Below are 13,846 nucleotides of genomic sequence, written 5' to 3' on the forward strand. Positions count from 1 at the left end.
AAGATATCTGGAGATTGTACATTCATTCGAAAGAAGTCTAGCCTTAGGTCTACACACATCTTCAAGATTTAGGACAGGTCGAATATTCAAACAATTAGGATCATCTACTACGATCTTGTGTGCATTACTTCTTGTGGAGCACATTTCGAAATATAAGAAGATCTCCTGATACTCCGATTCGCACAGAAGACCCACATCGTACCCCAAAAGTTAAGGTATCGAAGTGTATTGCTAAGAAAATTCACTAACATCCTTATGATTACATTAACTTATTGTTTTCTCTGACAAATACAGGACATGTGCAGCAAGTATCAATAATTTACTCTGTTTTCCTACTTCCCAGAGCATCACTGTTTTGGATGTGAATTTCTGAGATCAAAGAATTACGTCCTAGAACAGGAGAACCCAATATATCTGTCAATGATCACATAATCAAATATCGATCAGACCTTCACTAGAAAAAGGAATTCTCTATGTTGGATAATTTCTTGGATTTCTTGGAAAGATACACAGCAAAATAGCCTATTTAGATACTCTCGGAATAGGAACTCAGAACAGGAATTTCCCACCAAAAGAATTGTACGTAAGTAATATCTACGTATGAGCCTTAATGTGGTTAGGCGATCCACAACAGAAATTGAAGAAATCTGGCACAGCATTGTCTCATTATCCGACACCGCAAACATCAACTTCAATCCAATGATGACAAATTGACAAAGCATGAAAACGTGATCGTATGTGATGCATTTTCTTCACGTTAGTATTCGCCGAGCAGCATATAAAGGAATGCTAAAAATGTCTTTACTCTGCATAATTATAAAACACTCGATCATGCTTCTAAATGCACGTAAATAATTAGTTGTACTTATTTGCTTTACGGAGTTTTCTTAAAAGCACACATACACGCGCACGAACGCTAATGGTAAACCCAGTAAAAAGCGTTTTTTTTTTGGGAAATACTTACATCGTATTTATTTGGCCTCATTGTACTTTTTTTCTTGTGGGTTTTGTGTTTGTTTCTTCAATAGTGCAATACTGGGTGGCGGGGCGCGCAGGTTGCATTCGTCAGGCCGTTGCATAGGACCGCGGGCGAGGAATGCACTGTAGCAGACCGTGTGGACGGTAAGCGGCGTCCGCGATCCTCGATCGATTGTGAAATCGCGTTGCACCTGCTACACCACATTGCACACGAACCACCCCCTTCCCTCTCGTTTTGGTGGACACACGGTGCCAGGGGTACGCACGTACGCCACACACGTACACGCGCCCACACACACACACACACACACACACACAAAGAGGATTACATTAACACGTGGGTATCAGCATCTGGGAGTCGTGCGTCTTGGGCCCACTTGTCACACACTGGATTTTTTACAACAAAAAAATGATATCGAAACACACACACACACACTTGCACTCACAAACACTATGGCAAAGCAACACTTTCGTGTTGTTTTCGTATTATGTCAAGCAACAGGCACAGGGGACAGAATGAATGAATGGTTCCGGACGGGCGATAAAAAAAACGGGAAGGATATTCTCAGCTCAGTTGTCGCTTCACTTTGTTTGCTCTTGCGTGTGTTGTTGGCTGCACGCCGGAAGGACACACTAGACTATTTAATTTGGGTCACAGGACAATTCTCTTAGCAAAGAATTCATTCCCCGCACACACACACACACACACCCAAGAACGGATTTTCTTACTGCCACTTTTGTCACCGTTTTTTTTTTATTTTGCTCTATTTTTAACACATTTTCACCACACTTCATCACATACTTCAGCCTATTTTCTTTTCCTGAGGCTGTTGTTTATTCACGTCTTCCTTTTTTGTTGTGCATCCGTTTTTTTGCGGGAAGGGAAGAAAACAAACTATTTTCACGATGCCTTTTATAAAGCTTTTATGTGTATTTTCACTTTTCACGCGATTTTTTTGTTGAATAAGAAACTTACACCACACTTGCACTTCACTCGTTCCGATTTGATAAAAGTATTTTTTTTGTTGATTAAATGGGCTTTAAATTTACAACCGGCAATTGAGTCCTTGTTTTTCTTCTTTTGCCCAATAATTCCCCCACCAAATAATGCTGACGTAACTGCACGGAAACGAAATTGAAATGGAGCAGAGCAAATACGAAATTAATAATAGAAAGAAAAAAAAAGAAATACCACAAATCGATAAATCAATTGCAAGTGTTGTATAATTCACCCAAGTTGGCATAACAGGTTCAAACCCAGAGTGGAGAAATGCAAAAGGGGGCGGGGGGGAAAGGGGAGGCCGTTTTGGGAGCGGGGTAGCTCATCCAGAATTGGAGTTACGCGCGGGAAAGCTGTCTGTCTCCCGTGGAAATAACAGCACCAAAAAAAAGGTTAAAAAACCTGTGGTTTGTAGTGTACCGAAATCTCGTTCCAATATTTAGAACGACACGAACGGGCAAGACAAAACAAACACATCAAACAGGACACCATCGTAAGGGGAGAGAGTAAGAGAGAACGAAAGATGGAGAGAGCGAAACACTCACACTAACAGGGGAGTTTCACACGTGGCATTTGCGTACACACGGATGTCCTTTTTTGTATAGCGATATGCACCAACTGTTATATAAACCACAGCATCATCAGACACTCACACACACACACTTGCTTCTATATCATCTTATTTAATCTTGGTTTTCTTACTATCCTGTCTGTTCGTTTAGAAAACAAAAAGTACTCTATCGAACTACCAGCATTTCTCTCCTTAAAATTTACATCTTTGCTTTTTAGATTTTCCCCTCTTGTTTTAGTTTTTTTTGTCCTATTCAACAATAGACGATGATAAAGAGAGAAGGGGAAGAAAATGCTAATCATACGGATTCGTACCACAACAACAACAACAACGAAAAAAAAGGGGTCATGCCACGCGGAGGAGCTTCCCGTTTCCTACTGGATCCGGTTGGTTTGTGTGTATGCGTGTTCGTCCTTTTTCCGTGTTTTTTTTCTTTCGTCTCCTTTTCGGGGCCCACCATCAAAAGGGCAGGTTTGCTGAACCCTGAACCCATCTCGTGCGGCCACCACGTACATCAAACTGGGAACGGCGCATTAAACTCGGAATCTTCCGATCTGCCGTACGAGAGTCGAGACTCGTACCAACACCTGTGTGTATGTGTGTTTGCTGTCATCGCAAAACATCCCGTGTACGCGGGTACGTCAAAGCTGTTCCCGTTCCCAGCATCCTTGCGCTTGCAGCAGCAGGGGACAGCAGGGAAAGGGGTCATAGAACGATGAAAAACAGGATTCAGGCTACCCCAGCAGCAGTTGTGGCTGTTTTGTCCCGTGTCTAGTAGCATGTCGCCGCTAAACGGTTTGTTTGTGCCATTGCATCCTTTTTTTGTTTGTAACAGTGTAAAAAGTGTTATGTTGTAACGCACGTTACTCGATGTTTAAAGATGCTGGAAGTGCATAAAATATTCAATTTGTTATCATTCACACCATAAATCCCTATTTGTTAGGGATTTGTTATACGACCATAATTCGTCGTATTTTCTTCGCCTCCAACACCAGTGCAAAACAAATCTTAAACGGTAACAACATTTCACAATAAAAAGAATCACAGCAACACGTTCAAAAATGACACGAGATTTAAGAAGAAAAAACAAAAATATATTCAGAGCTCACATGCTCACAATTACCTCCAAAAAAAAGAAACCGAAAAAAATAAATCGTTCAACTAAGCACCATCAACAACAAAACACGGTCAATCAACGCCACAGTGCAACGCAAAACCGGGGGAGGGCCAATCATCATAAAACACCGGACACAACCGTCTCGCAAATCGATTTTGGCCTCCAACATCCTCCCGCTAAAATGCAACACACAACGCTCTTCCCACAAAGGGAAACCAAAAAAAAAAACAAAAAAAACAACCCCTTCAAAAGTAGCAAAGCAATAAACAAACAAACTAGATTGGGGTTTGCAAGGAAGAACAAAAAATGTGCCACCACGCCGCCGATGCCGCGAAAAATTCCAGGTAAAAAGTCGAGCAAAATACATACACACGCACACACACGCGCGAACACATACACATACGCGAAATAACATGCGTTTTCTTTCTCCACCCCACCCCAAATTCACATCGCGTCAATACTTTCCTCATCTCCTTTCTCTCGGTTATTCACTCTAGCGTTCCATCACCTCATCTTCTCATGCGCTCTACAGCAGTGGTTGGTTGCTGTAGGATGTTTTACTTTTTATAGCTTATATTTCTCTCCCCCCAAAACATCACGCAAGAAATCCTGTCAAAAAGCACCGACCTCGCGGCCACAGTGGAGGTTGCTTACATCGCGCACACACATCCTGGAAGGAGAGAACGTTCCTGTGGTAGCTTTCGAATTCGAGAAGGATTCGGAAACGCACACACACACATACACATACACTAGTTCTTCTAATACGTCTTGAGGGAAGTTGCTGTTTTAGAAAGACGTCGGCGTAATGTCCTCGCCAGCGTCGGCACTAAGAATAGTGCGTATGTACATGCTACCAAACTTGTCTACCGGTACCATCCATCCAAGGAGGCAATTTCCTTTGCACTGCGTTAGAGCTATGGATTGCTTCGATGAAAAGATTTTTCAAGTGGATTGATTTTCTGTTCCAATTCTTCTAAATTTGAACTTTTAATAGTTTCAAGGCACAACCACAGCATCATTTAGGACACGGTATGGGTAGGCTTCCACACTCTACACCTTTGGTTCTGAAAGCTCCACCAAACCGGTCTCTGAACATCCACCCTTCTGTGAGCTCCACATTTATTCGTTTTTGTGTTATTTTTCCCCAAAAATTTCACTTTACCAATTTTTATATTGTCTCCTTTCTTTACACGCACTAAAACTTCACACTCCTGTTGAACAAACTTTCGAGATTCCTTACACCGGAAATTTACAACACCACGTAAAAAAACTTCACACACAACCCCGTCCTCGACGGCCGCGGGGGAAAAAAAACCGTTTCCACGCCAAAACACAGGCACGCGGTTTATTAACGCTGAGAAATGCGTCCTTTTTTCGAACTGGATTGCGCGATCGCGAATACACCGTCACCCTACCAAGCACAGGGGGCGAACAAGCACAAACCGTCGGTCGGAAGATTTGAACGCGATTTAAAACGCACGGCACACATGGCATCGCCACACACCGGAGATTTTTCTGCGTTCGTTGCATCTTCGGACGCGCAGCCCCGAACGCGTGGTGGGAAAGAAAGCGAAACAGAGAGAGATTCCGAGAGCGAGAGAGAGAGAAAGAGCGCGTAAGCATTCGAGCGCCCGAAGGTGGCAGTGATGCAGTGATGAACAATCAATACGGGCCGTAATAGTTATTTTTAATTAAATTAACGAATTATGTTTACATTTAGTGCGTGCTATGTAAGGATACAAATGCTTCAAAATATAAACTATTATCTTGAAAAGATTTTTTAAACCTTCAGTGCTTATTAAGAATGATATAAATCCGTTGTTATTCACCTTTAAGTCATTAAATGTACGCATCCAAATCTTCATCTACGATAAGGTTACAAAAAATCTTGCATTGAAAAGCATATTTCTCATAATCACCAAAAATACATGTACCATGTTCGCACATTCGGTAATCAAAAACCTTTGCATACGAAAAGTTTTCCATCCCTGGTTCAATAGGGGTTGATGAAAATTGCTATTGGAGTGAAGAGTGCGCACAATGTTCGAATTATCGCACTGCTCAGTCCTGTAGGAAAAAGGGAGATGCATCTATGTTGCATCGATTAGCTTTCCTGCTCTGTCTACTCGCATGCCTTTCCCGAAGTCGACACGAAGAGTAGCTTCGTACACATTTCATCCCCCCTGTACAGTGTTGTACAAAATAGACGCAACTTTACCTATAACTGGTAACGTTTGGTGTTTTATTGACGAAGGATAACGTACAATTGTTGATTTTTTTTATATTAAATCAAGTTTGTAATAATTATACTTCATCCTTTGGCAAAAAGTACATCATTGAAAATTGGAAAATTACCAATAATTAGAAATGCGTGCTAAATGACTAGACTAGAATGTAACCGTAAATGACTAGAAATGTAACCGTTATCCTATTGAGCATAAATTTAAATTCTGTATAATTTCAAGCAAATAAAGAATTAACGATTATTTTTACATCTACATTTAGGCATTTTACTTATTTTAATGCATCTTCTTGTTTTGTGACACTAACACCTTAACAATTCGTTAGCCTGTCATAGGCTGGCTTACTCTCTTTCTTAGCTTAACGATCTCTAAGATCACGCCGGCCATTTCTGGCTTACTAGATTTGTTTTACCACACAGCCGGATAGTCAGTCCTTGCTACGGTCCGGATGGGATTTGAAATCGCTAAAGCCGTGTGGACCGGCGCCGTTTATCATCTACACCACCGGGGCCGCCCCTGGCTGGCTTTCGTTCAATTTAATTACCCACGTCAGCAAAAAAAATTAGACGTAACAAATGAATAAGGAAACAAAAATGTTTTCAGATTGGAAAACGATGTTGTTGCTTGAAAAATATATAAAACAGAAACAAGAACAGTATCAAGAACAAAGAGTCATATGTATGACAAACAAACATAAAAAAACAGAAGAAAATGAAATTGAATTTAAAGGACGCAATAATGAATAACATATTTTACACAATGTCGAAGGTTAACACGTGTTTAGTTAGGAAAATATTCCACCCAACAAAAAAAAAAAGTATCCCCCTACTGACATAATGGACAATTAACATAATGGACATTGATACGATTGCACGCGCCTTTGGCGGTAACTACAAACATTTCGTATGGAATTTGAATTGAGTGCAAAAACCAAAAAACAAACGAACCCACACGACTATTGCGTTTTTTTTTCTTTTTCTTTGAGTTCTTTTTGTGATAATGATGAATTCAAAATCCGGGAGTTTGATCAATCAATTGTACTTTACAAAGCTTCCCAAACACTCAGCTTCAACACTAAATCTTCAAACGCGAATCCCGGCGGGTAGGCCCGCGGCCGGAACAAAATTGTCGTATAAAATGATGGAATTGGTAAATAATGATTCATAATAAACAGCACACAGGCACACAAAGACACGTACAAAATTGCCGATTACTGATCGGGCAATTAGTACAGGTTAGGTCCTTGGTAGCCTGAGTGCCGCCGACGCCGCCGTTCACCCTTGAGCATGATCTCATTTGTAAGACATCCGGACGCGCAAAATACCGAAATTGAACAAATCAATGAAATCACGTCCAATTCCGCTACACGCTGGTGGTAGGTAATTCGCACCGGGACGGTCATTCACAATTATTGACATGACAACATCGGACCTCAAGTGGCATACCGAGGGGGGGGGGGGATCGGAACTCGTGTGTGATCCGACCCAAGAGGTGATGAGCTCGTACCATTTACTTACAGTTAATCTATTTGCCATCGACCGTTTGTTAGCGTTTTAGATATTGAGATGGCCCACCAACGATGGCTATGATGACGATGGCCTCCAGTAGGAGATGATGCCCGATCTGTCCCATCCTGGTGTTTATTTATTTATCCTTCACGAGATAGTTTATTGTCCTCCTCGTCCCCCTCCCTCTCCCTCTCATTCGGTGGCAGACTCCGCCGCAAGATTCAAGGAAGGAAGTGTTTCAATTTTCCAAAATGTTCACTCTTTGACACTCCCGGGAGCTTGAGGGTGTCTATCCTTACGGCATCCGGAGACACATTTAGTACACACACACAAAGCAAGTAGGTCGCGACAATGGGATCCAGTTACGTGGAAGCAGCATGTGAAACTCGTTTTTCTCGATAAAAATTCAACATCCCAAAACGAAAAGCCACGTACACTACACAACCGCCAACGCCATGGCATTGTCCGCCAGAAAGTCTGGACGACAAGAACGCCCCCTCCGGCGCAACCCGGTACGTTTTGCCATCCTCCAGCATGTCCCCCCCCCGCGGGGAGGGACCACTGCTGCAAAGACATTCTTGGGCGAAATTCATTGAATGGAATTGCATTAGAGAGCGCTCATACATCATAAGCAGGCGCAGGGTTTCGTGCCTTTTTGGGTACGAGGCACGCGGGTGCTTGTTATTTCAATTCACTTTTATATTATTGTACCACACCACGTATTTGTTGGTTTCAACCGGAGTCTCGTTTATTTTTTCTTTATTTACTATTTTTTTTTCTTCGTTCTCCTTCGTTCTTTAAGTTGTTCTGTGCCAAAACCAAAAAAAAAAATAAAAACCTCCCCCGACCGGAGATGACTTTGTTGCTCTGTGCGGTAGAATGGCCAAGGAAGGTTTTCACAGTTCCACACATTGCTCCCGGACCGGGGGGGGGGGAGGTTTATTTTCGCAACGAAGCCTTCCGCTTGAAGACGCTAGGCTTCTTCTTTCCTTACGAAGCGGCGAAGCCAGGGCGACATCGGTGCCTCAAAAGCGAAGAAATATGATGCGACATCAAATTATGCAAAACGAAGAAAGGAAGAAAACGCATACGACGGGGGGGGCGGGAGAAAGCAAACGAAATCGTACTACGTAAACGAAATCCCATCCCACCCACTTTCAACTTGCGTTTTCCCCCTTGGGAGGGTCTTTTCCTTTCCTACTCTTCACCGCAATAAACCGTGGCAATGTTGGAAAGGCAAAGAGCGTGAGATGGCGAAAGAGCAAAAGCATTCCGAAAACCTTTCTTCCAATTCTTCTGCGCGAAGGAAAAACCCGAACCACCATCTTTGGCGTCATTCACCATTTCCCCCGGGAATCTCTCCCTCGCCCTTTGGAGAATTGCATTTTGGTGCACTGTTTTTTGTTTGTTTCTTTTTTCTTCTTTCTCTCATGTGTCGCTCAGTGTCGCTCCAGTCCCCAAAACCGCAACACTTCTGCGCGAAGTATCATAAACAAATAAACAGCATCCGCATACCGTATAGCGGCTGTGTACGTTAGAATGCTTTTGCTACTTTGCGCAAGAACTCACGTCTGAAGTCTTTTGGTAGAAGTTCTGCTACACGTACTGCTCATCCCTGCACGCAACGGAAACGGATGGCCGAGTTTTGCTGCGCGTAGAAAAGCGACATGAAGGTATTTCACATGGTTGACTAGAGTGTGTCGTTTTTGCCACCGCGACGTGGGGGCTGCTGCACTTTTACGCCGGTGCACATCGCCGTACGGCGAGGATAACTCTCGAGCCCTATTTCCCTTCTCCTCTTCGCTGGCTGGGAGTTGGGAGTTGTTTTTCTTCGGTCCTTTCAAGGAGGATGGTGGACAAGCAAAAAAAAAAAACTAAACCCGAGTAAAACGAGCTGAAGCGTGATGGGAAAAGACAAATACGGACACAACGTGCACATAGTTGTGCGGCGGAGAGGGCGAAAGGATGGCCGCGCTGGGTGGTAGCGCTCAAGTGCATGTCAATATGTTTTTACTTTAAGAACGCAACCATCAAGCACACCATCGCGAGTACGCTTTTCGCGAGTTAGAAGCTTATACCCTTCAAGTTTCACGTGCAGATTGGAAAATGTGAAGATGTATTTTGGTTTTACGATTGTTTAAGCAACTTTTTTGAAGACGTTTTCAAATGCTCTAAATCTGTGACCGATAGACGTCCTAGGAGCAAAGAATCAAACGTCTTAGGATAAAAAAAAACCAAACGTCTTAGGAGCAAAGAACCAAACGTCATAAAAAATTCCATTTGGTTCATTTTCGAAGATCAAAGCTTGTGGAAGCTTATGTGACAAATTTAAGTCAATTATGTTAACACAAAAATTTAACTTCAAGTCGTATGTGCTATAAGTATCTATAAAGCAAGATATTCATTAAAAAAGATTTCTTTGAAGGTTGTTCATCATTTCTATGGAAGTAGAACACTAAATAAAGACCTGCTTTTAGTATATTTCATTGATCTTAAAAGAAGAAAGGTTTTTTTTTGTAAAATTGCCCATTTGCCTATCGTTAGCTAATGTTTATTCGTCCGTTTTTGTAGTTCATTCCTAATTCATTTGCTATAATTAAACTGAAATTCATGAACAGGTAGTGCACTACAGATACACTATTATAGCGTTTATACTTGAATGTTGGAGAGTCAATTTTCTTCGCTGGACTTTGGCGAATTTTGGAAAAAAACGATAAGAAAAATTAAGCACATTGAGCTATCAAAATCATCTATAGTAAAGACTTCCTGTGTAGTTCATTAATGTAAATGATTTATATAAAATTTTCTACATTTAGGATTTTTTCAATGTCATGTCACTGTGCCACCTGCCTTCAATTGCACGTAATAGCAATGGGATTTAATTAGAATAAATCATTATTCGACCTACGATCAAGCTTCCAGACTGTCTGTCCGAAAAACAATTCTCCAACCCAAAAAACCACCCTCCAACTTGACAGGGATTTAGCATATTTTTCCCATAGACTCATCACCATGAATCAATGCACTCAGCGTATATATAGGTGCAACAATGTAATTTATTGCATCAAATACAATCACCACCATCGATGGCCAGTCGCTTACTTCGGCTGCATGACAATAAAACAATCCATCGTGCGATGCGCTTGGCAAATAAGCGCTTATGCAGCGTTCCGGAGGTCAACAACAAACAGCCAACCGCATTGTGGAATGTCATTGAAGCGGTCCGTCAGCTTGCCTTAATATTAATATCACCTCTCGAAACAGATTCGCCTGCAATTCGTTTGATAATTGTCTGCCTTGTCCTGCATACAGCCTATCCCCGTCCCTGAATTTCCTCGCCAAGTCAGCCACAGCTTGCAAGCGGTTTTGTTTAAGGATTCTTTATTAATTTGAGTGATTCATTTTAAAATAATAAGATGGCATAATTCCCCAACAACTGAACAATCAGCTATCACTGATACTGATTTTGATTAAGCAATACCGAGAAATTTGTTTCACCTTATGTAGGTGAGTAAATGGCAAGAAAATGTCGGAAGTGATACACATGTCGCCTGTCGGCTGACAACTAACAAAGGCAGCAGAGGTACGCGTACCACCGAAAAAAGGGAATTCCCCCGCCCGGTTAGACGTTCTGGAAGGTGATTTTTGAGACAAAAAATTCTTTATCAAGAAACAGCAGAAAGATGTAGCGTGTAATGTTCGTTAGTTAGTGACAATGCCGCAGAAAAAAAACATTTTCAGGGGACACAAATGGAAATTTCCACTTGGTTGATTCATCTAAAAGGAAGATGTATCACCCAACCAAAGGGAGAAAGTTTGATTCAGAAATTCTTGAAAATTCAACAAATATTCAACAACAAACAGAAAAGAAAGATAGAAATCCATTTCCGAAAAAGGGAACGTGTCATATATGATTCCGTACGTGCTCCAGTTTGTTTTTGCAACCATCTTCTCAACTATCAAAGTAAACAAATTTTCCCATTAAGTTACGAGAACTTCACACTTTTATGGCACATTACGCGTTCGACAGTGTAACAGAAACATACGATAGAAATTCGGCGAAATCAACCGGCTCCGATTAATGACCAATCGAATCAAAACGAACCAAATTGCCGTGATCGGCGATAATCAAGCAACAGGCAGACGCCTTTAGGGAAGGCCTGTTGATGCGCCGCCAATTGTCGCCAATAAAAGCAATAAAACACGAAAAAAAACTGGAAAACTCGAAGCTTTACCACGATTGGTGTTTGAAACTCGCGTCCAAAAGTTTCATTGCATAAATGGGGGAAAAAATAAGGATAAAGAACTTCCTTATTCTTGAACATCCCGGTAGCCTAGGTCAACTACAGAACACACACAGACTCTCAGCAAAGTCGTCCACATAAAGGACGAGGTACAAAATCAAATGCAGAGCAAATAAAGTGGGGCAACCCATCGAGATGCTTGCGGCATGATTCACATTTAGAAGTGCAGCCGAAGCAGCAGCAGCAACATCGCCACCACGGCGTCATTATCGGTGCTCTTGTGCACCGAAAGTACATCCCAGAGCCTACAGTTTCTGAGTGTTTCTCGGTAACTGTGAAGAGTGTGCGTGTCCGAGTAGACGCGAGGTTTTTGCGAGGGGGAGTCGTACGAACGTATAAGGGGTAAAAACAGCGAGACAGGGTGCAACACTGATGCAGGGCGCAAGATAAGCGAAGAATGCGGAAATTAATTGCATGAAATAATGTATTGAGCTCGTGCAGTTTGTTTGTTGGGTGCATTTTTCGTTTCGTACTTGCGCATTGTAAGCAATTATTATTAGCCCTTAATTTAAACTCCAATTGTACGTTTAGTACATTTGGATATACTCAGATTACTAAGTGGAATGTAAATCTTTTAAGTAGCGCTTATTCTATTCGTATGTCATACATATCCCAATGTTTATTGATTATGTCTAGGATCTTCTCCAAAAATGAGAACTACATATTTCTCCGAAGTCCTTAGTCTTCGTTTCTTAACTAGAACACTTTAAGAAATTTCTTATAGACATCGAAGTTGATCACGCTTCCCAAAAAATACTATCCATCATATTTTTATATCTAAAGATGATCCTCAAAAACATGTTTTTTCCTCCTCACTACTGTACACCTTCTTGCAGTATTTAGCGCCACTTTTTGACAACTCTATTCGTTCCAAACAATTATAGTGACTTAAGTACAGAACAACAACCAACAACAAAAACCCACGAGGGTCCCCCCCTTATATTGGCGCCCTCGGCCATACACCGGTCCGGTTTCTGTGCCGTACTGTAGGGCCCGTTACCGTTATCGCATCGCTCACTTCCCAATATCCCTCCCCACAACCCGGCCAGTGGTCGCTCGTCGACACGATAAGATTAAATTATATCAACGCCGATCGATGGGAGCTTGACCACGGCGGGCACTGGGATGGCGCTTGCGGTTTTCTGCGGTGACAAGGTGCGAAGTAGCGTCTCGCAGTTTCGAGGGGTTCATAGCTACGATAGCAAAAAGAAAAAAAAAAGCATTACAGTGCGGGTGGTGGGCGCCTTCTGTGGGCTGAAGACGAATTTCTCGTCCGCGCGAAAGGTTTTTTGCTGCTGCTGTTATCTTGGTTGTTTTTCGTTTCCCTTTCTCGACAGAGGTTTTGTTGTTTTTTTTTTTGCTGTTAATTTCTTATTGTTTCTTGCTCTTTGCCATAATGATTCGCGCTCAGGTTCGCGCTCGTAGCAAAAACCGGGAAACGTTTATGTAGGAAGACATCCCCACAAAATTGCGTGCGTACAGCAATGGCAGAAAACAAATAAGAATAACTTAACAGACACACAAACACATATTCGGCAGTACTTTTTTTGTGGTCTTTGTCTTTGAACTCTTAAGAAAGAGTGCTTCATTTCTGTGTGTAGTTTGTAGAAGTGTAATGGAGCTGCGAGGACGCACCCATCTCACCACGCGCTCTGCGGGGAAACGCACAGGTGACGGCGTGAGGAACCCCTCGCAGAAATGAAATATTAATCGAACCGCGGCACTGTTGGGTGGGTGTCAAATTTTGAAACTAATGTTTATTGATTACACACCACGACAACATCCTCCCCGTATCCCCAATTCCTCGCCTGCACCGATATCATAATTGGTGTGGGGATACAAATATATGTACAAAAGAAAGATATCCACTATGGGGCAAAGATACGAGACTCGCTCTCCAACGAAACCTCGTCACGAAACAGACTAATGGTTGACAAACTGATGGCGCCCGTTTTTTTTTCTTTTGGTGGGGATGTTTTTTTCTTTGCGTTTTGACAAGGGTAAGCAATTCTTGAAGACATTCTTCCCCCAAAAGCTTCCCCGCCTCCCCTTCCCTTGCCAAAGAAGAGGAAGGGCTCCACGCTAAACGTGGAGCGCCATCAGCCGCAATCACTCGATGAGTTGG

General features: G+C 42.2%; 1 protein-coding gene across 2 annotated transcripts in view; it reads right to left on the reverse strand.

The window, feature by feature from the left end:
* Window positions 1-13,846, reverse strand: part of LOC125768508 (uncharacterized) — a 94,280-nt gene that overhangs the window by 59,667 nt on the left and 20,767 nt on the right. The window contains exons 1-2 of one of the 2 annotated variants that reach the window (XM_049436273.1): window positions 4,829-5,274; window positions 965-2,097 (exon numbers count right to left, since the gene is read on the reverse strand). In XM_049436273.1, coding sequence (XP_049292230.1) covers window positions 965-966 — 2 coding nt within the window. In that variant the 5' untranslated portion in view covers window positions 967-2,097; window positions 4,829-5,274. Of the gene's footprint in view, window positions 1-964; window positions 2,098-4,828; window positions 5,275-13,846 lie in introns of those variants that run through there. The other variant, XM_049436274.1, reaches the window with a different exon arrangement.

Source organism: Anopheles funestus, chromosome 3RL (assembly GCF_943734845.2).
Source record: "Anopheles funestus chromosome 3RL, idAnoFuneDA-416_04, whole genome shotgun sequence".
Taxonomy (NCBI): domain Eukaryota; kingdom Metazoa; phylum Arthropoda; class Insecta; order Diptera; family Culicidae; genus Anopheles; species Anopheles funestus.